The 24114-nt window shown below is 44.6% G+C and overlaps 1 protein-coding gene across 1 annotated transcript in view; it reads right to left on the bottom strand.

Annotated features, from left to right (window-relative positions):
• LOC120023449 (regulator of G-protein signaling 6-like) overlaps positions 1-24114 on the bottom strand; it is a 51529-nt gene that overhangs the window by 7865 nt on the left and 19550 nt on the right. Inside the window, exons 2-6 of the mRNA XM_038967469.1 lie at positions 6099-6198; positions 3832-3882; positions 3598-3704; positions 1175-1226; positions 257-321 (exon numbers count right to left, since the gene is read on the bottom strand). Coding sequence (XP_038823397.1) covers positions 257-321; positions 1175-1226; positions 3598-3704; positions 3832-3882; positions 6099-6198 — 375 coding nt within the window. The remainder of the gene's footprint in view (positions 1-256; positions 322-1174; positions 1227-3597; positions 3705-3831; positions 3883-6098; positions 6199-24114) is intronic.

The raw sequence follows: 24114 nt of genomic DNA, 5'->3' as shown, positions 1-24114 counted from the left end.
CTGCTCGGCACATGAGCAATGCAAACATCTGTCATACCTGCACATATTCACTGAAAATACCTTTTTTTTATGTGGGGAAAACAACACTCTGACCCGACCACCAAACCTATAGAGCATGAAATAGACTAGAGCTCAGTGGCATGGCATGTGATCTGAGAGAAGCTGTAGGTATGTAGATGATAGCTTTGTTTAACAGGTCTGTAGTGTATAGGTAGTGTACTGACGACAGTTCCAGTAGGGTGAATAGGGCACTCACAGCCTCGTAGTCAGCTAGCTCCAGCCTGGCCTTGTTCTGCATGGTGCGCTTGCACAGGTAAATGGCTGCAGAGGAGAGAAGTAGTCAGTTACTTGCTGTTGCTTGGCAGACTTTTTTGTGACATTGCCAAACAAATGCCACAGATGATGCATCAACATTTGTGTGAGTGTAGTTTATCTCCTGTAAACAAATGCCACCCATTCAGTTTCCACCTGAGTAAATCTCTACTGATCAGAGTGTTTTGAGCAATATTTAATGAGACCGTTGGCATCTTTTGTCATTTACACTATCAGGCTGGAGAAATGTCATGCAAACATGAAAGCCTGGAGATTTAAAATATGTATATTTTTTTATTTAACTAGGTAAGTCAGTTAAGAACAGATTCTTATTTACAATGACGGCCTGCTTTGTTCAGGTGCAGAACAACAGATTCTTATCTTGTCAGCTCCAGTATTCGATCTAGCAACCTTCCGGTTACTAGTCCAACGCTCTAACCACTAGGCTACCTGCCGCCCCGTGTGTCACCAGGGGCGGCAGGTAGCCTAGTGACAAAATAACACCCCTATACCCTGGATGGCTAATCTAGCGCTGCAGGCTTAGGGGTGAGATGAGATCCTCCTGGACAGATAGTGGGATGCATTACAGAGTGCATCCATCAATCAATAATGGGTGTGAGACAACATATCCATAGTCTGTGTTTACACTGTTGGCAGGAGGATATGACACAGTCTGGGCCAGACACTCTGCACTGAGCAGGGCTATAGGCTAGGCTGGCTGGGAGTGGGGGGGCATCAGGGGGGGGAAAATGAGGGTTTATGCACGGATAATTACATCTCAGAGGCAATATTTAGACACATTTTGATCGGAGTTCAGTAATATTTTTCAAATTCCACCCCTAGGGACCCCAACCTAACATACCATAGTCTGTGTTTTCAGGTTCCCAACAATTAGAGGGCCAGAAGTATGGAGCCTGAGGAGGAAAGTGGAGACATCATAAAAGTATTCATCGTCTTAAGAACATTTAAACATCCAAGCATCTGCCCTCTCTATAGTTTTCCTAATGTTGATGGAGACAGTTTTCCTCTCTAGCAGCAATGTTTGAAGTAAACTGATTATTTTATTTCTGTTTCACTCAGCTAGCATTGCTTTTATGTGGATCTGAATGTCAAATAATGAGGTTTTAAACATATTTCGGAGACCCAGTTTTTTTGAAGATTTGAATATGCATGTTGTGTCCAGTCCACCCTGACTCATAGCCCTGACTTCTGTTGAGACGAAGATGCTGGAGAAAATACAAACCATCCAAACTCTCTGTACCTACCTTTTCTTCTCTAAGAACATTAACAAGTTAAAAGAAGATGAGTGACCTGATGATCAATGACCTTCTTGTGCTCTGCATAACTATCTAGGGAAGAACGGTAGCTATATTCTCCATTCATATTTCATCAACTATTGCAATTGATATTTCAGATTCACAGTTCATACATAGTGCATAAATAAATTATTTCTCAGATCTATCGTGCATTCTTAATGACGGGCGGAATTAGAACATAGAGATGTTCCACGACACGATATTTCATCTCCAATATCACTCATAATTAGTTTCAGAACAAAAGGAAATCAAGATGAATGAGATCTGAATATGTGTCAGAATCGACACATCTAACAGACAGGTTAACGTATACTTTGCTGCTGAATGAAGATTGATAGATAAACAGAGATTCATCTACTCTGTCTATTACCAAACTGCTTCAATAACATTTTATGACGTGAGTCTGCTTGCCCTGAAACATCAGAGATTTGTCTCAAAGCACAGCAGGAAGTTGTCATTAAAAGTGGGGCTTCCAAAAAGACACAGCAGCTATTTATAGCACAGTGTACCCACACAGCCTCTGTGACTCCTCAGTGCTGGCACAGACACATAAAACATATTCAACAGGTCATGCAGGTCCTCTTTTAAATGGCAATGATGACGCTCGCTTGTTGCACCATGACATAGCATCAGAGGAAGGGTATTTTTAGTTCTATTGAATACGGGTGACACACACGCACACATCCCCTTCCAGAAAAAAATGACATAATGTGTTTTAATCTGAGGGAAAAGAAGTGTGGCTAAATGGACTCTCTGGTAGATTGGGGGGGGGGGGGGGGGGGGGGGGGGCTGACACAGGACAAGTGCTGAGGAAGAGAGGAGTGCCAGCCCAACGCTTCCCAAAGAGAGCTGCTTTAGCCTGCTAATCAGTCAGCCATAGTGACTCATTCTTCTGGAGCCTTTTAGCAGGACCAGGAACCATTCCGCCTCCACTACACTGTAACATACTTTACTGTACTGTATGTCATGATGCACGGCCCTGACAGTACAGTAGATTACCTCGAGGACGGAACAGCAATGCCAGTGTAGCGACGTGTCGTTTTAATGTCTTATGTTGAACATTGTGGAACATCCTTTTTCTGTCTGTCTATAATGCTGAACTTTTATGGGCTACTGACTTCTTCCAAGCTCTCAATTCAATTCAAAGGGATTTATAGGTCAGGAAAACATATGTACAGCTCAATACAACACTGGGGCCAAGCTTCCTGCCATCCAGGACCTATATATTAGGCGGTGTCAGAGGAAGGCCCAAAAAATTGTTAAAGTCTCCAGTCACCCAAGTCATAGACTGTTCTCTTTGTTACCACACGGCAAGCGGTACCTGAGCATCAAGTCTATGTACAAAAGGCTCCTTAACAGCTTTTACCCCCAAGCCATAAGACTGCTGAACAATTAATCAAATGGCCACCCGGACTATTTACATAGTAATAAGTGTACACACTACCTTACACCAGATTGCGGGACGCTGTGAGTAGATCTGTAACACTGTACATTGTGCCTCTCCAATTGGTATAATCTATTATAGCAATATTGATATCTATATTTATTACATAGTGATAATACTCAACCATATCTCAAGTGATTTAACCACAGGTTAAGGGAGTAAATTATGGCAGTGAGAGGAGACTGATTAGGCAAACATTTCCAAAGCGGTGGGTCCAGACTGATTACAACGCTTGACCTGTATAGTGAGGATCAGACTACTAGAGGAATCTCTCACATCAGTGGCTCTGTTAGAACATATTCTCCCCTGGTTATTTCTGCTTTAGAGCGTAAAGTGACCAGCCACAAGGTAATGAGGCTACTGTTCTGTTCTGGACAGTTCACAGGGATCATTTATCCACTCCTTTGCCTTCGTGTGATAATGGTCATGACACATGTTATGGATGGTGATTTGGACAGTAAATCCAGTTTAGGACCACTAAGGATGGTAGGTATACTGGTGCCTGAAAATACCATGGTAGCTTACCTGGAAGCGGTATAAGGTCCCATCATCTTTGAGAGTGAGGACGTGGTCGGAGATGGGGAAGAGGTAGCCCTGGGCAGCGATCAGGCTCCCTAAATGGATGGCTTCAGCTGTAGGACCGAGAACAGGATACTAACGCTGAGTAGAGAAAAATGGCTTCCCTTTTTAATGCTTGAGTAGAGACTGAGAACAGCGGTCAATCCCTGTGAAATATGGCTGTGTACATAGCAGGCATACCTGAGTCCTCAATTGAGAGGTTTTTCACCAGCCACAGCACAATGTCTGCTCCTGGTATTCAAAAGAGAAGAATGGTTGACAGTGACATTGAAATAGCGTTGTACACACAGAAAGCCTCTACACAAAAGCTGCAACAGTCCTTGAGCTGGTCTCCCCTTAACAATCTATTACTTTTAGCTTACAGCACAGCTACAATACTGACATAGTCGACCAATCAGCCTGTTATCCAACCTTAGTAACTTTTGGAAAAAATTGTGTTTGACCAGATACAATGTTATTTTACAGTAAATAAATTAACAACATTCTCCAGGGCAGCTGTCCAGGTCCTTTACTTTTTCAATCTTTACTTATGACCTGCCACTGGCTCTGAGTAAAGCCTGTGTGTCTACTGTATGTATGCGGATGACTCAACACTATACACGTCAGCTACTACAGCGAGTGAAATGACTGCAACACTTAACAAAGAGCTGCAGTTAGTTTCAGAATGGCTGGCAAGAAATAAGTTAGTCCTAAATATTTCAAAAACTAAAAACATTGTATTTGGGACTAATCATTCACTAAACCCTAAACCTCAACAAAATCTTGCAATGAGTAATGTGGAAATTGAGCAAGTTGAGGAGACTAAACTGCTTGGAGTAACCCTGGATTGTGAACTGTTATGGTCAAAACATATTGATGCAACAGTAGCTAAGATTGGGAGAGGTCTGTCCATAATACGTCTAAAATAAAGCGCTTCTCTGCCTTCTTAACAACAATATCAACAAGGCGGGTCCCTAGTTTTGTCACACCTGGACTACTGCCCAGTCGTGTGGGCAAGTGCCACAAAAAAGGACTTGGGAAAATTACAACTGGCCCAGAACAAGGCAGCACGGCTGGCCCTTAAATGTGCACATAGAGCTAACATTAATAATATGCATGCCAATCTCTCATGGCTCAAAATAGAGGAGAGATTGACTTCATCACTACTTGTTTTTGTAAGAAGTATTGACATGTTGAATGAACCGAGCTGTCTGTTTAAACTACCAGCACACAGCTCAGACACCCATGCATACCCCACAAGACATGCCACCAGAGGACTCTTCACAATCCCCAAGTCCAGAACAGACAATGGGAGGCGCACAATACTACAGTACATAAAGCCATGGGCACAAGGAACTCAATTCCACGTCAAGTAACTCTCACAAGCAGTAAAATCAGATAAAAAAATATATATAAAAAATACACCTTATGGAACAGTAGGGACTGTGAAGAGTCAAACACACAGGTACAAACACACATAACATACACACTATACACACATGTACACCTGGATTGTTATAATAGAGTAGTGACCCGAGGGAACACACTTAATGTATTGTGAAATCTGTTGCAAAATGTATTTTAGTGTTTAGAAATGCTATTATAATGTCTATTACTGCCTTACTTTTTGCTGGACCCCAGGAAGAGTAGCTGCTGCCTTGGCAGCAGCTAATGGGGATCCATAATAAATATAAATACAAATGCCCTTAGCTAAGGCTGAATGTGGCATAGCAGGTGTTTGCAGGAACAATTCAAACGGAACAATGTGATCTTGGACTAACAATAGGCAGGAAACCAGGTATTTTGTCTAACTCCTGGACAGCAACATATTTGGCATAATGTTAGCACTTGGCAGTGAGGAGTGAGACTGAGAGAGTGAAGTGTGACACAGCAGGCCTAGGGAGACATGTGAGGTGGTGAGTCACACTCAGAGAGCATCCCTCCACCCACTCCCCACCAGCCCCATAGATACTGTTGACTCTGTTGACTCACAAGCTAACACACATACACCAGCCAGAACTGTCTTACTCACTCACACTGCCCCCTTAAACCATGTCACCCAACACACAACCAGCCACACTGCATAATGACAAGGGCAGCAACACACCAGACATCACATCAGGCTTCTCTGCCAAAACCTTACGGGCTGAGACTGCCTCATCTGTCCCAAAGAGGCAGCAATTCAAATGAGCCTGAAAGGTCATATTTGCTTTAATGATTCTGACTCCTCTCTCTCTGCTGAGCCACACTGAGTCATATCTCTCTCTCTCTCTCTCTCTCTCTCTCTCTCTCTGCCTCTCTCTCACACACACATGCTGAACATGCAGCAAGCACACACACACACACACACACACACACACACACACACACACACACACACACACACACACACACACACACACACACACACACACACACACACACACACACACACACACACACACACACACACACACATAGCTGGTCACCTGATACCACACTGGGGATCTTGGACAGGAAGCTCTTGACAGTTCGGATGGCCACCCCTCCTGCCTTCTCATCCTGTATCCGCATAATGACGTCTTCAATCTAACAGGGAGAGGAGAAACAACACAAGTGATCAGGGTTAGAGCACGAACTAAAACATCCACAGTTTCTCCATAAAAAGTATTCATTTTCATATTATAATCCAATGGTGATGGGGATTACTTGTGTGTGTGCTGTGGCCTGCAAAAAAAGGTATGTTTATTGAGCCCCACAGTTCCCACGGTAACAAGGCACTCCAATGGGTAGACGTTGAGGAAGGCTGTCAGAGTGATTCCTCAGAGGCTAAGATAAACATCACACCTCAAATGCACGGCAGACAGTGAGCACCCCACCACATCACACATCAGCAGCCTAAAATTAGGCATGGCCGCACCGTGCTCGCAACTCACGACTCATTACAAAGACAGGAAACCACACTCCTCCATGCAAACATACACACACACCCTCTGGAAAACAATTCCCCTCACTCTGCAGTCAGCCAATATCACTCGCACTGACACATTATGCACACATTTATAGCTCCATGCAGCAGAGGTTTGCGTTAAGGTGGAGAAGCTTAATAAGGGCTATGTGGTGTGAAAACCTTGGCCTGGTTTTTACAGTCTCTATATGTCAGGTCAGGTATGATGAGACTAGGATTAGTGTGTAAGACCTGATCTGCCAATGTCACACCAGAAGGCTCCCAAGCACCACAGCCTGGGCTGATGGACTCTCAGACCAGAAATTCACACCAAATGATTTAGTACACTCAGTATTATCCAGAGCCCACCTCACCCTTTGCTCACTGGCCATTAAATCCTTCATTTCGTGGCACACAAACACACATACACACACTGACTGTAACAATGCTGATTATGCTTGGATGAATTCAGAAGCCTGATTGTGTGCAAAGCATATTTGATTTGGCTGCTCCCTTCACTTCCCCATCTCAGAACAATAATCTGTATTTATCTGCACTGTTAAATGGGAGATGGCATGGTAGTCAGGAGTCAGAAACCATCAGAAAACACTCTTCATCAGTCATTTGTATAGAGCCCTATAGGGAACAGTGATAAAGTCAAGCAATTCTCTGTTGTGTGCCACTGCCATTCCAACATGTTCCTGACCCCCTTCTCTTCCTCTCCTCTCATCCATCATTTGAACTGACACATTTGCACGTGTGAATTAGCTTCAGGATTTCATCTCTGAGCAAGCAAGCGCACCAAGAGCCAACTGCCTCCTCTCCTCAGTGGCTGCAGCAGGTTGCAGTTGCACGGCATGCCTCAGTACTGTGTACTCACAAGGACAACTATAGAGATGTGCAGTATTCTGGCCAATCCAATTCACACGCCAAGGACAGTAAAGTAAGACTACACAGCTTTTCAACAAGTGTAAACATTGCTCGCTAATTCAACAACCAGGAACAATCACAACTTAGTAGACACATCAGCATGTCTGTCTATGGCTATCATCTCCTTGCCAACCAGCTAAGTGTTAAGTAGATGACGCAGACCCTCAAGTCATCCATTTTATATTTAAAAAAAAAATATATATATTTCACCTTTATTTAACCAGGTAGGCTAGTTGAGAACAAGTTCTCATTTGCAACTGCGACCTGACCAAGATAAAGCAAAGCAGTTCGACACATACAACAACACAGAGTTACACATGGAATTAACAAGCATACAATCAATAATACAGTAGGAAAATCTATATACAGCATGTGCAAATGAGGTGGGATAAGAGATGTAAGGCAATAAATAGCCCATGGTGGCAAAGTAATTACAATATAGCAATTAAACACTGGAATTGTAGGATGTGCAGAGAATGAATGTGCAAGTTGAGATACTGGGGTGCAAAGGAGCAAGATAAATAAATAAATACAGTATGGGGATGAGGTAGATTGGATGGGCTATTTACAGATGAGCTATGTACAGGTGCAGTGATCTGTGAGCTGCTCTGACAGCTGGTGCTTAAAGCCAGTGAAGGAGGTAAGAGTCTCTAGCTTCAGAGATTTTTTGCAGTTCGTTCCAGTCATTGGCACCAGAGAACTGGAAAGAGAGGCGGCCAAAGGAAGAATTGGCTTTGGGGGTGACCAGTGAGATATACCTGCTGGAGTGCGTGCTGCGGGTGGGTGCTGCTATGGTGACCAGTGAGCTGAGATAAGGCAGGGTTTTACCTAGCAGAGACTTGTAGAGAGCCAGTGGGTTTGGCGACGAGTATGAAGCGAGGGCCAGCCAACGAGAGCATACAGGTCGCAGTGGTGGGTAGTATATGGGGCTTTGGTGACAAAACAGATGGCACTGTGATAGGCTGCATCCAATTTGTTGAGTAGAGTGTTGGAGGCTATTTTGTAAATAGCTTCGCCGAAGTCGAAGATCGGTAGGATGGTCAGTTTTACGAGGGTATGTTTGGCAGCATGAGTGAAGGATGCTTTGTTGCGAAATAGGAAGCCGATTCTAGATTTCATTTTGGACTGGAGATGCTTAATGTGAGTCTGGAAGGAGAGTTTACCATCTAACCAGACACCTAGGTATTTGTAGTTGTTCACATATTCTAAGTCAGAACCATCCAGAGTAGTGATGCTGGACGGGCGGGCAGGTGCGGGCAGCGATCGGTTGAAGAGCATGCATTTAGTTTTACTTGCATTTAAGAGCAGTTAGAGGCCACGGAAGGAGAGTTGTATGGCATTGAAGCTCATCTGGAGGTTAGTTAACACAGCGTCCAACGAAGGGCCAGAGGTATACAGAATGGTGTCGTCTGCGTAGAGGTGGATCAAAGAATCACCAGCAGCGAGAGCGACATCATTGATGTATACAGAGAAGAGAGTCGGCCCGAAAATTGAACCCTGTGGCACCCCCATAGAGACTGCCAGAGGTCCGGACAACAGGCCCTCCGATTTGAAACACTGATCTCTATCAGAGAAGTAGTTGGTGAATCAAGCGAGGCCGTCATTTGAGAAACCAAGGCTGTTGAGTCTGCCAATCAGAATGTTGTGATTGACAGAGTTGAAAGACTTAGCCAGGTCGATGAATACGGCTGCACAGTAATGTCTCTTATCGATGGTGGTTATGATATCGTTTAGGACCTTGAGCGTGGCTGAGGTGCACCCATGACCAGCTCGGAAACCAGATTGCATAGTGGAGAAGGTACGGTGAGATTCGAAATGGTCAGTAATCTGTTTGTTAACTTGGCTTTCAAAGACCTTAGAAAGGCAGGGTGGAATATATATAGGTCTGTAGCAGTTTGGGTCTAGAGTGTCTCCCCCTTTGAAGAGGGGGATGACCGCGGCAGCTTTCCAATCTATGGGAATCTCAGACAAAACGGAAAAGTGTCACGGTTTTCTAAAGTAGAACCCAGAAGCAGACCAGGACAAGGAGAGTAGGACAAAGGTGAGTATTTATTTACAAGTTTAAACGTAGAGGTAGAAAGATCCAGGTGGCGGAGCGGGCAGCGGAGGTGAGTTGATGGGAGTGAATAGGCAGATCCAAGGGAGTAACAGAAGCCACCGACGACCAGGCAGGGATGGGGTGAGTGTTCCGGGTGAATGACTGTAGACAGAACAAACGGAGGTAAGTTCAAGGCAAGCAAGACGTACAAAACAACAAAACAAACTCTATCAAACTGGAGGCTGATACGCTGGCACAACATACTGTTCATGGCTAACGATCCGGCAGGGAATGGATGTCAGGTTAGAGTTTATGAAGTGGAGGGGTGATGATCAGGACCAGGTGTGCAGATAGCTGATGGGATACAGGTGCGGGTAATCAGAGATCTCCCAACTAGCTACATCGCCCGGCAACCAGACAGGGTGCATTCCAGGACACCGGAAAAACACTCCAGGACAGAACACAGGCAAAAACAGACTCAGGAAGCGGGATTCGTGACAAAAAGAGGTTGAACAGGCTAGTAATAGGGGTTGCAACAATTTCGGCAGATCATATTAGAAAGAGAGGGTCCAGATTGTCTAGCCCGGCTGATTTGTAGGGGTCCAGATTTTGCAGCTCTTTCAAAACATCAGCTATCTGGATTTGGGTGAAGGAGAAGTGGGGGAGGTTTGGGCGAGTTGCAGGGCTGTTGACCGGGGTAGGTGTAGCCAGGTGGAAAGTATGGCCAGCCGTAGAAAAATGCTTATTGAAATTCTCAATTATTGTGGATTTATCGGTAGTGACAGTGTTTCCTAGCCTCAGTGCAGTGGGCAGCTGGGAGGAGGTGCTCTTATTCTCCATGGACTTTACAGTGTCCCAGAAGTTTTTTGAGTTTGTACTACAGGATGCAAATTTCTGTTTGAAAAAGCTAGCCTTAGCTTTCCTAACTGCCTGTGTATATTGGTTCCTAACTTCCCTGAGAAGTTGCATATCACGGGGCTATTCGATGCTCATGCAGAACGCCACAGGATGTTTTTGTGCTGGTCAAGGGCAGTCAGGTCTGGAGAGAACCAAGGGCTATATCTGTTCCTGGTTCTAAATGTTTTGACAGGGGCATGCTTATTTAAGGCATTTTTAAAGAATGACCAGGCATCCTCTACTGACGGGATGAGGTCAATGTCATTCCAGGATACCCGGGCCAGGTCGATTAGAAAGGCCTGTTCGCTGAAGTGTTTTAGGGAGCGTTTGACAGTGATGAGGGGTGGTCGTTTGGTCGCAGACCCATTACGGACTCAGGCAATGAGGCAGTGATCGCTGAGATCTTGGTTGAAAACAGCAAAGGTGTATTTGAAGGGCGAGTTATTAGGATGATATCTATGAGGGTGCCCGTGTTTACGGATTTGGGGTTGTACCTGGTAGGTTCATAGATAATTTGTGTGAGATTGAGGGCATCAAGCTTAGATTGTAGGATGGCTGGGGTGTTAAGCATGTACCAGTTTAGGTCACCTAGCAGCACGAGCTCAGAAGATAGATGGGGGGCAATCAATTCACATATGGTGTCGAGGGCACAGCTGGGGGCAGAGGGTGGTCTATAGCAAGCGGCAACGGTGAGAGACTTGTTTCTGGAAAGGTGAATTTTTAGAAGTAGAAGCTCGAATTGTTTTGGTACAGACCTGGATAGTAAGACAGAACTCTGCAGGCTATCTCTGCAGTAGATTGCAACACCACCCCCTTTGGCAGTTCTAAAATGTTATAGTTAGGGATGGAAATTTCAGGGTTTTGGGGGGTTTTCCTAAGCCAGGATTCAGACACGGCTAAGACATCCGGGTTGGCAGAATGTGGTAAAGCAGTGAATAAAGCAAACTTAGGGAGTAGGCTTGTAATGTTAACATGCATGAAACCAAGGCTTTTACGGTTACAGAAGTCAACAAATGAGAGCACCTGGGGAGTAGGAGTGGAGCTAGGCACTGCAGTTCTTGATTAACCTCTACATCACCAGAGGAACAGAGGAGAAGTAGGATAAGGCTATAAGAACTGGCCGTCTAGCACGTTCGGAACAGAGAGTAAAGGGAGCAGGTTTCTGGGCACGATAGCATAGATTCAAGGCATAATGTACAGACAAAGGTATGGTAGGAAGAGAGTACATTGGAGGTAAACCTAGGCATTGATTAATGATGAGAGAGAGATATAGTCTCTAGAGACGTTTAAACCAGGTGATGTCATTGCATATGTGGGAGGTGGAACAACATGGTTGGTTAAGGCATATTGAGAAGGGCTAGAGGCTCTACAGTGAAATAAGACATTAATCACTAACCAGAACAGTAATGGACAAGGCATATTGATATTAGGGAGAGGCATGCGTAGCCAAGTGATCGTATGGGTCCAGTGAGTGATTCGGCTGGCTGGGGACACAGCGATTCAGACAGTTAGCAGGCCGGAGATAGCAAGCTAGCATAAGGGCCTTAGATGGACGTCGCGATGGGGAAAGTCTGTTTTGCCTCCTCGTGTGGTGACGTCGATAGACCAGTCGTGGAATTAGTAGGGTTCCAAGTAGCAGAGGGGTCCAAGTCCAATTGGCAAAATGGGTATAGTGGTCCAAGAAACTGGCCAATGAATCAGCTAACAGTCCAATATGCTCTAGATAGCTAGCAGGCCGCGGTTAGCAGAATGGGCCTTCAGGGGACGTTGTGCCTGAGGGGCCTGTTGGGATCCGGCAGTAAAAGGGGTCCGGATATTGTAGCCGAGGAGTGGGTTTCAGGAGTAGCCCAGGAGCCCTAGCCGGGAGATGGGTCTAGCATGGGCTAGCGCCAGGCTAGTTGGTGCTAGCTCCGGGACGGAAACGTTAGCCAGGAGTAGTCAACCCGGGTTGCGGTTAGCTAGCTGCCACGATCCAGATGAAAAGGTTCAGAGTTTGCGGTAGGAATCCGGGGATATGGAGAGAAAAATAGGTCCGGTATGCTCTGGTTTGAAACGCGTTGTACGAACTGGCAAGAGCTTTCCGAGCTAAAGGTTAGCTGATGACCGCTAGCAGTGGTTAGCTGATTGATAGCTGATAGCTGATAGCTAGTTAGCTAGCTAGCTTTAGTTGAGGTATTCCAGTTCGGAGGTAAATAAAAATACTTTATAAAAAAAACAGATCCACACCACATTGGGTGAGGCGGGTTGCAGGAGAGTATTTTGAAGTTGAGGTTTAGGAAAAATATTAAAAAGAATGTGAAGAAAAGATATAAAAAGATATATACATGGGACACGACAAGACGAAGGACAAAGACGTCTGACTGCTACGCCATCTTGGAACAAAAAATATATATATACCTGAGCAACACATTTGAGATGCGTATGGATTTAATAATAGCCCCATAATGTTTCAGACAGAGGAGAGGAGGAGAAATAGTGAGGCAAGACAATTACAATTCTCTCACCATGAGTGTCTTCATATGAATTATTAAATGAAAGCTCATCCACAGAGAATTACTGCCTTTACACAGACTGTGCTGTTGCTGTGCTGTTGATACCTCTTCACAGACTGCTCTTAGAGAGAGAGAGAGAGAGAGAGAGAGAGAGAGAGAGAGAGAGAGAGAGAGAGAGAGAGAGAGAGAGAGAGAGACCACACTGCATCAACTCTGTATTTTCAGAGAGAAGAAACAAAGATTTTACAGTATGCTACAGTAACATTCCTGTCTTTAGCCTGTGTGTTGTGAGCAGAGACATTTTAGAATGGCACAATCAGTCCAACCATATTTACTGCCTTCCTGTGTATGAATACAAACCTTGAGACAAAACAATAGGGAAAAAGCTTGGAAACCATTTCCATTTGGTACAATGCAGTGCCACGCCACACACCCTACGAGAGTCAGTGAAAGGATTGAGTTATTTTGTTCTTGTGTAATAATGGACCTTGAACTCCATAACAGCATTTAAAATAACTCGTTATCTCCCTATAGGATGACAGTGGACACGAAGTACTTGGCAGGGGTACAGAACCTTGCCGTATCTTTTCGCTATGGAAGCTAATGGTGTTTGCAGCTTGGTGTGGAGGGCTTTGAGAGCTGAACATTCCTGCTAGCAGGCGATAACAGCACTTTACCCCTCTGCACTGAGCTCTATAAACGGCAATCGCGCGCGTGTATGTATGCGTATGCGTGTGTGTGTGTGTGTGTGTGTGTGTGTGTGTGTGTGTGTGTGTGTGTGTGTGTGTGTGTGTGTGTGTGTGTGTGTGTGTGTGTGTGTGTGTGTGTGTGTGTGTGTGCTGGACCCCGTTGTCAACAATCTCTCTTATCAGTGAGGCTACTGAGGGACCATGCTGCTGTCAGGGGAGTGCCACCATTTCACTCAGCCAGACGCCCCGGGACGCTCCCTGACCAGCCATTACAGAGTGGAGTGTGAGGGCCCAGTGGAGGTAACAGGGTCAGGCACGTGTGAGAGTGGCTGTTTGGACCTACAGAAGCCTAATGATGCTAGAAGAGGCTCAATTTATAAACACAGAAACACCATGAGGACTTGTGGTACCGTGTAAGCTGTGTGGTTTCGATTACCAACTGGAGTTTCTATCTCATTGAAACAGTGGTTTCAGTTGAAATAATGTCTGTAGGGAGCTATTACTGGATACGAGAAAGAACTACATTTCCACCAACCAGGATGTGTTTAAATACCGGTCATGACAAGAGCCTTTGCTCAAATTGTGACTAATACTAACTACAGTACCTTAAATCTGTAAATGGTGCTAGACAAGCTAATAATAAGATAATAAAACCAGAAAAGTCTCCCAAAATGAGGCCTTGATAAAAAATGTATAAGGCTGTAATAGAGCATTAATGATTCAACAGCCGTCACCTCCACAGACACACTCGTCATTGACATTTATGGCTGTGAAAGTTGTGATGGCCAATCTGAAAACTTTTAAGACTGTTTTCTGACCTACTTTCTGCTAAATGATGTTCTCTGTACTGCTCAATTAACATATGAGCAGAGCCCAACAATTTGAAATATAGAATAGACTTCTGATAATATTGGATCTCTTTCTACGTGCAGTGAGAGTTCACAGACCCAGTACATTCTTCTGACTTGCTCTGGATATCTTCATATGGATTAGTGCATGCTTTCTAACAGTCCAAAGCCATCACAATGAACTGTTTATGGAGCAAGTACCTTTTAGGCAAGAAATCAAACACTTTTTTTCCTCCTAGGACCAGCCAGGCATCACACTGTGGGAATAGCAAGCTGATATCTAGCTTGGTGCCAGCTGGTCTGGTCTGCTCTAGGGATGCAGGTGTGAATGAGGGCTGCTGGGGTAGATAGAGTCTCCCTGTACCCTCTATGGTCCAGAGGGGGGCCTGCTGCAGGTCTAATCATGAAGAGGAGGCTCCGGGTGTTAGGGAGCCGCTCCTGGATTTGTTTCACCAGGGAGAGAAACTGTGACAGCTACTGGGACAACCCTCACATGCAGCAGGACAAGCAATGACTGGAAAGGCCAAAACTGAAGAAACCAAATACACACATACAGTATACTTTACACTCACTCACACCTCCCTCCCTTTGCTCTATTCTAGTGCTTAAGGCAGTCATTACGAAACCCATGTACCTGCTCAAGCCATTACTCTTTTTCCTTCTGACATATCAACAATGTAGAATGTCTTGAAAACAGAAATGCATTAATTGATGAATGTGTATTGGAAATAGTCCCATGATAATTCTCAACAGGATACATCTCAGTTATGTGTATGTTTTCAGTGTTTTATGACAGTATGTTCCTGTTACCAAGCGGAACATTTTGCACCTCACTGAAGCCATTTTCCTCCACCAACATAGCTAATCCTTTTGATCACTGGAAAGCCTGGATTGTACTGCAAACACATCAAAATGAATCTTTCAGCGTAGAGAAAAAGCATAATCACTCAAATCCTGGTTGGGATTTAAGCTCCAGAAGGTGAAAATCCATATTCTACCACGTCCTTGCTGTTTCATTGTTCTGATGAGAGTCTTTGGGTTGTGGTTGTTGGCACACAATGCAGGAGGAAGTTATGATCATGCACTGTAGCATAAGATAACTCATTTCAGGGGGGGCATTGGGCTTCTGAAAAAGAACCCTCAGCCATGTTTCCACAGCTAAGACTGTGACCGCTTCTGCAATACTCAGTATGTTGAAAATGTATTTATTCATATTAAAATCGAATCCAGACATTGTTACAGCGACAGGCCAAACTTTTAGAAGTGAGTCTGAGTCACATACTCTGCTCAGGCAGTTCATCTGTAGCACCTTCACATTGTCACAGGCCGGGCATCAGCAGTTTTCATTGTTAACTTTTCAGCCAGTAACCTCAGTGGTCATTCAACATTCTGAGCCTGCTCTGGTAAAATGGGGCAGAGGTGCAGCATACTGAAAAAGACCCAATTAGCTGCAGCTTGATTGACTGTTCAGCCTGCAGGCCTACTGGGGCCGAGATCCACAGGAAAAGCCCAAGTGTGAATATGTGTGTGATTCAGAAGGCCTACATGGTCAAAGTGTTGATGGCAATGGGAGTTGCCTGCTTGGGCCAGTTGGAGCTCCCTTGTTAAAGAGGCTAATAAGAGACTAATAAGAGACTAATAATGGCGCCGGAGGAGATGGCTGATGTTTTACGGGCTCCTCACCAATTGTGCTTGTGGTTTTTCACATTATTTGTAACTTATTTGTAACAAGGCCCAAATCCCCGTCATGAAGAAGAGACAGAGATATTGGGGATGTAGGTCGGGTTGCCTTGTAAGGATCCGACGGCAAGTGGGTAAACCGCCTCTACCATCAGTTCTATTAGCCAACGTGATTGGATAATAAACTGGATGAGCTCCGATCAAGACTATCCTACCAACGGGACATTAAAAACTGTAGTATCTTACGTTTCACCAAGACGTGGCTGAACGACGATATGGATAACATATAGCTGGCTGGGTTTTCCGTGCATCGGCAAGATAGAACAGCTGCCTCCGGTAAGACAAGGGGTGGCGGTCTGTGTCTATTTGTCAATAACAGCTGGTGCACAAAATCTAATATTAAGGAAGTCTCAAGGTTTTGCTCGCCTGAGATAAAGTATCTCATGATAAGCTATGGACCACACTATTTACCAAGAGAGTTTTCATCTACATTTTTCATAGCTGTCTATTTACCACCACAAACCGATGCTGGCACTAATACCGCACTCAGCAAGCTGTATAAGTCCATAAGCAAACAAGAAAATGCTCATCCAGAGGTGGCTCTCCTAGTGGCCAGGGTCTTTAATGCAGGGAAACTTGAATCCGTTTGACCTCATTTCTATCAGCATGTTACATGTGCAACAAGAAGAAAACAACTCTAGACCACCTTTACTCCACACACAGAGACACGAACAAAGCTCTCCCTCGCCCTCCATTTGGCAAATCTGACCATAACTCTATCCTCCTGATTCCTGCTTACAAGCAAAAACTAAAGTAGGAAGTACCAGTGACTCGCTCAATACAGAAGTGGTCAGATGACACAGATGCTAAGCTACATGACTGTTTTGCTAGCACAGACTGGAATATAATATTTCAGCTCCCGATCTGCGCAGCGGTATAAGGCACTGCATCTCAGTGCTAGAGGCATCACTACAGACCCTGGTTCGATCCTGGACTGTATCACAACCAGACATGATTGGGAGTCCCGTAGGGCGGCGCACAATTGGCCCAGCATTGTGACGGTTTGGCCGGGGTAGGCCGTCATTGTAAATAAGAATTTGTTCTTAACTGACTTGCCTAGTTAAATAAAATATTATTTTGACGGCATTGAGGAGTACACCACATCAGTCACTGGCTTCATCAATAAGTGCATCGATAATGTCATCCCCACAGTGACCGTACGTACATACCCCAACCAGAAGCCATAGATTACAGGCAACATCCTCACTGAGATAAAGGGTAGAGCTGCTGCTTTCAAGGAGCGGGACTCTAACCCAGTCGCTTATAAGAAATCCCACTATGCCCTCCGACAAAACATCAAACAGGCAAAATGTCAATACAGGACTAAGATTGAATCCTACTACACCGGTTCCGACATTCGTCAGATGTGGCAGGGCTTGCAAACTATTACGGACTACAAAGGGAAGCACAGCCGCGAGCTGCCCAGTGACACATGTCTACCAGATGAGCTAAATGACTTCTATGCGCGCTTCGAGGCAAGTAACACTGAAGCATGCCTGAGAACGCCAGCTGTTCCGGACGACTGTGTGATCACGCTGTCCGTAGCCAATGTGACTAAAACCTTTAAATAGGTCAACATTCACAAGACGGATTACCAGGACGTGTACTCCGAGCATGTGCTGACCAACTGGCAAGTGTCTTCACTGACATTTTCAACCTGTTCCTGACCGAGTTAGTAATACCAACATGTTTCAAGGAGACCACCATAGTCCCTGTACCCAAGAACACCAAGGTAACATGCCTAAATGATCCATAGCACTCACGTCTGTAGCCATGAAGGGCTTTGAAATGCTGGTCATGGATCACATCAACACCATTATCCCAGAAACCCTAGACCCACTCCAATTTGTATACCGCCCCAACAGATCCCCAGATGACGCAATCTCTATTGCACTCCACACTGCCTATTCCCACCTGGACAAAAGGAACACCAACGTGAGAATGCTATTCATTGACTACAACTCAGCGTTCAACACCATAGTGCCCTCAAAGGTCCTTACTAAGCTAAAGACCCTGGGACTAAACACCTCCTTCTGCAACTCGATCCTGGACTTCCTGACAGGCCTCCCCCAGGTGGTAAGGGTAGGTAAAAACACGTCTGCCATGCTGATCCTCAACACGGGTCACCTCAGGGGTGTGTGTTCAGTCCCCTCCTGTACTCCCTGTTCACCCATGACTGCATGGCCAAGCACGACTCCAACACCATCATTAATTTTGCCAACGACACAACACTGGCAGTGTGGTGCCAGGACAACAACCTCTCCCTCAAAGTGATCAAGACAAAGGAGATGATCGTGGACTACAGCAAAAGGAGGGCTGAGCACGCCCCCATTCTCATTGACATGGCTGTAGTGGAGCAGGTTGAGAGCTTCAAGTTCCTTGGTTTCCACATCACCAACAAACTATCATGGTCCAAACACACCAAGACAGTCATGAAGAAGGCATGAAAATGCCTATTCCCCCTCAAGAGACTGAACAGATTTGCGTGGGTCCTCAGATCCTCAAAATTTATACAGCTGCACCATCGAGAGCAACCTGACTGGTTGCATTACCACCTGGTATGGCAACTGCTTGGCCTCCAACCGCAAGGCACTACAGAAGGTAGTGCTTTCAGCCCAGTACATGACTTGGTCCAAGCTTCCTGCCATCCAGGACCTCTATATTAGGCGGTGTCAGAGGAAGGCCCTAAAAATGGTAAAATACTCCAGCCACCCTGGTCATAGACTGTTCTCTCTGCTACCGCATGGCAAGCGGTACCGGAGCGCCAAGTCTAGGACAAAAAGGCTTCTCAACAGCTTCTACCCCCAAGCCATAAGACTCCTGAACAGCTAATCAAAAGGCTACCCGGACTATTTGCATTAACCTTAATTAATTACCTTAATTATTTTTTATTTTGCTTATTCAACCTTTATTTAACTAGGTAAGTCAGTTAAGAATAAATTATTATTTTACAATGATGGCCTACCCCGGCCAAACCCTCCCCTAACCCGGACGATGCTGGGCCAATTGTGCGCCGCCCTATTGGACTCCCGATCACGGACGGTTTGACCCAATTACCTCGACTGGCCTGTACCAGTCCCCCTGTATATATATTTTTATGTAATTATTTTTTACTTTAGTTTATTTTAGTAAGTACTTTCATAACACTTATTTTTCTTAAAACTGCTTTTTGGTTAAGGGCTTGTAAGTGAACATTTCACTGTAAGGTGAAATACCTGTTGTATTCAGCGCATGTGACAAATACAATTTGATTTGATTTAATTTGATTTAATATAGGCGTGTAGTGGGAGAATGGGAAGGAAGAGGAGGGTTTACATGGGCTTTAGTTTCCATGGCAACGTTCATAGAGATGAGGGGAATGGAGCAATTAAAAGTTTGTTGAATTTCTCCCTACATGGGAATAGAGCCAGATAGACTCAATTTACAATTACCGATCAGGCCTGTAGAGAGGGATAATCTAGTCAGTAGTCAGCACTCCCCTTTGAAACACAGGGATGAAGAGAAACAACATGAACACCAGAAAAACATCCTCCCATGCAATCATCTGTTGTTACAGACTCAATGGGTTGCATGAGTGCAGACAACACAAACAAGCATTTGAATCCCTCAGTCACAATGAATGGTTCACTTTTAGAACTAAGATTAATTTCAAGAGACACAATTATATACAATGACAGATGTACTTGAAAAGCATGAGCAATTCCAGGATAGAAACAAGAAACCCTATAATATCCTATATCAAGACCAACACAGCCAATGCTTTGGGTTTCATTCACTAAAACTGCAGTCCATCTATTGAAAACAACTGCTACGGGTGAAGGGTCATAATTTGATCACTCCAGTCAAATGATCAAAGACTTCAAAGACACGCCTAAAAACAATGGGTGACCTAGCACTCTGCTGCCTCGGCCCCTGGCTCTTATTATGATAGCTAAATAGTGCACAATTTAAACACTTGCACCCAATCCCCCCCTTCCCCAAAACATGTGTAAATATTGGACTATAAATTGTGCTTTCCTGTATTATACTTATGCAAAAATGTATTCTACTGAGCCATTTACTTTATTTTTGTATTCTTATCTTTTATTATTTCTAATTGTTGTTGCATTGTCCAGAAGGAACCTGCAAGTCAGCATTTTGTTGAACGGTGTATACCATGTGTATCCTGTACATACGACTAATAAAACTTGACACTTGTATTCATGGTCTAAAAAGGCTTTTATAGTTTGTAATTTCAACTTTAAAATGACTTGATTTGCCCTAACGTAAAATGTATCAACCTCTACAAATAATGTCCATTAGTTATAATCCACATAATAATTAGCATTTCCTGTTGCTGCATTTCCTGTTGCTGCACTTTCCTGCTATAGACAACTGACTCAAATTAAGATCCTACATCTGTATTCTTCAAGGCACTTAGGCCAAACAAACACATCCTACACCATCTGCATCCTGAGTACCAGTGGGACTCCAGAGGGTCTGTAGTCTAATAAGGTCCCCTGACTTTACCCCTGCACGGTAATTGGGGAAGAAATGCTATAGTGAACCCTTATTGCAGTGGGGTAATGAACGACAACAGAATAGTTAAAGTGGGAGTGGTGGCACTGGAAGAAGAGTTGCCCTGCTGCTACTGTGTCAGTTTTGCTTGGTTAGCACTTTACAAAGTTTCTCCACTTACAACATGGTGACACAGAGAGATTTGAAAATGACTGCAAGGAAGTAATTTTTTCTTCACATTTCACCACCAACACAGTCCTTAATCTGAGCCAAAATCACAGTCAATCACTCACTTCCAAGCTGCATCCATTCGTCTGCACTCTCTCCCTCTGTGTCTGAGGCAAAGCCAAGCTACTAAAATGTGAAAGTTGTAAGACAGAGAGCTTGACAACAGGGTGGCTGTGGCAGACGGATAGAACTGTTCTATTTTCAGAAGGTAAGGCAAGGCAAGCTGCACAGAGATAGATAGATTCTCTATGTGGGCATCAGATGGATCACGGCCACCCTGTACTGATACCAATTTAGCTGCTGCAGTCAGTGAAGCCCACTTTCTCTCTTCATTAGCCCTGTCTGGATGAGAATAAGGGGTGTATAAGAGGACCATGCTGGTTCGGATGCGTACGCTTTGTCGTGATGTGCTCAACATAAAAAGCAACAACTGAAATTATCTATCTGGAGTGACTGCGAGATGAACAATGTATGTTGTTATACAAATAGGAGACAACATACTCACAGCTGAGACAGAATCAGTTACAGACTGTTGTTATTTTCATTGTGGTATCTCAACATCTTTACATCCAATCCAAGTCTAATTTCTGGTCTTACTGATATACCAAATAAATGCACAGGGTGGGTTCATGAAGCTTAAGAAAACCACAGTATGCATTATTCATTTTTGACTTTGCAATGCGGACATTGAGTGCCTCAGGGTCTTTTCCTGTCTGTCACTTGGTTGTGGTGACTAGGTTAGTGGGAAGATGGTTTCCTTAGGCACTCATCTGACTCATCTACATCTACATGGACCTACTTGTTCCTTATGTGAGAGAAGGAGGAATTGTATTCCTTCATTACAGAGTACACTACTCCTTGGGTGCTGGAGGGAGGACAGGACAAGCAAGGCCCGTGGGCTGCAGTGTGCCATGCGCAGAGAATGCCATTTTTGTGTTATTAGACAGACTCCTTGAAGTTTTTGGTTTGTTGGAACAGATGGTATTTAACTAATTTGATCAAGCTCTACTTATTACTGAAATGACTACTGACCAGTTACTGTCCTGTAAAGTAGGTATCTTCACAGCAGATACAAATGCTTGCTATGCCTTTTCTCTAGCCTGTCATTATTACTAATGCACAAAACAGTGTCTGTTATGTCTGTTCACAGCTGTCTAGTCAGAGTGTTATAATGAAACGACCAGAATATTGCTGATGCAGTGGACACATTGACATTGTGCACCAAGATGTATGGTCAGTTTATTCCTGACCATATGTAACGGATGTGAAATGGCTAGCTAGTTAGCGGGTACGCGCTAGTAGCGTTTCAATCAGTTACGTCACTTACTCTGAAACCTAGAAGTAGTGTTGCCCCTTGCTCTGCAAGGGCCGCGGCTTTTGTGGAGCGATGGGTAACGACGCTTCGTGGGTGTCAGTTGTTGATGTGTGCAGAGGGTGCCTGGTTCGCGCCCGGGTCGGGGCGAGGGGACGCCATAAAGTTATACTGTTACATTGATGCTGTTGACCCGGATCACTGGTTGCTGCGGAAAAGGAGGAGGTTGAAAGGGGGGTGAGTGTAACGGATGTGAAATGGCTAGCTAGTTAGCGGGTACGCGCTAGTAGCGTTTCAATCAGTTACGTCACTTGCTCTGAAACCTAGAAGTAGTGTTGCCCCTTGCTCTGCAAGGGCCGCGGCTTTTGTGGAGCGATGGGTAATGACGCTTCGTGGGTGTCAGTTGTTGATGTGTGCAGAGGGCCGAGGTCGGGGCGAGGGGACGTACTAAAGTTATACTGTTACACATACATGCTCATACATGCTCATTGGATGCTAACAGGTCATTGGTATTTCAAGGGTTAAAATAACAGCAAAAGGTGTTTAAATAAAACGGTTTGTTTCCTGCTCAGGGATGATGCGATGCCTTCTCTGGTTACACTGAAAATGAATGTGCGTTAGGGTTGAGCCACCTCCACGGCGCGCACACACACACACACACACACACTCAGTTTACCAAAGTCTTGATATACAGGGATGTTTTCTCTTTTTTTCTCCTGATGTTACCATTATATGAAGCCATCTGTTTTTAATTCACACTAAACGACTCTCATGATAAAGTACCATGTACAGTCCCTGTCATGGATAGAAGAATACACAATTGCCACACCCCAAAATGATGCTGTCTTCTATCTTAATCCTTAATGTCTCAGAGCACACAGGCAATCAGTGAGGTAATGGCCCTTGACCTTTAAGACACGCATGGATTATCTGTCATGGCCCTTGCCCTGATAGAGTGAAGGTTTTTATGGCTTCATGAATCAATGGTCCCATTCCTTTCCCCCACAGTGTGACAACCTTCCTCTATGCAGCACTGTGCCTGTTACCTGTATCCTGTGTTTGGCCCTCCAGAGTGTTACTAGAACATTCCCAAATTAAGAAGGTAGGATGCTGCTCTGACAACAGGGAGACAAATTGAAAACGTCTGTTCTGAGAGAGCCAAGGAGGCTCACCAGTGCATCACTAGGGGAAATGTCCACTGGCTCCCTCAGTGACATATAGATACTATTAGGAACCCACTCAGCTGTCGGAGAGCAACATGAACCCACCAGGACCAATGTAGCAATGTGCAGAGTGTGCTTTATAAGGAATGAGCAACTTATTTTCTGAGAACCCCCCTACTTCAATGAGAGCTGAACTCAATAATGAGTGCAGAACAGTGTTTTAAAAGCTCATATTTCCTTACAAGTTTGACATTCTACCTACTTAGAGCCACAGAGTACTAGAGTCACTAGCATTGCTCACCTCAGATGAGGTTGTATCTGTCCCCTTCCCGGGGGATGGCTGGCTCCTCGTTCTCCTGACAGACAGAGGGGAAGGTTCAGTGGCCTTTGTCACCTTGTCATCCTCTCCCTGCCAGGCCACTTATTATGATCCTCTAATGGCCTTTTAATAACCACATATTAGCCTGGAGGTATTTGATGGTAGGGAGGCTATTTGATTGAATCAGAGAGTGAAAACAAGTGTTTTATGATTGGGATATGTTACATGCAGCAGGCTACAGCCGCCGCCTCCCTCTAACACAGCCCTGTTGCCTGTCTGTGATTGGGGGGATGTTCTAATGATGGAATAAATTAGCAATGTGGTTTGGAAGATATATTTCAGTAATAATACACTGCTCAAAAAAATAAAGGGAACACTTAAACAACACAATGTAACTCCAAGTCA

The sequence above is a fragment of the Salvelinus namaycush genome, chromosome 28, assembly GCF_016432855.1.
Source record: "Salvelinus namaycush isolate Seneca chromosome 28, SaNama_1.0, whole genome shotgun sequence".
Lineage (NCBI taxonomy): Eukaryota > Metazoa > Chordata > Actinopteri > Salmoniformes > Salmonidae > Salvelinus > Salvelinus namaycush.
Note: the sequence above shows the minus strand (reverse complement) of the source record. Positions and strands in the feature narration are given on the sequence as shown.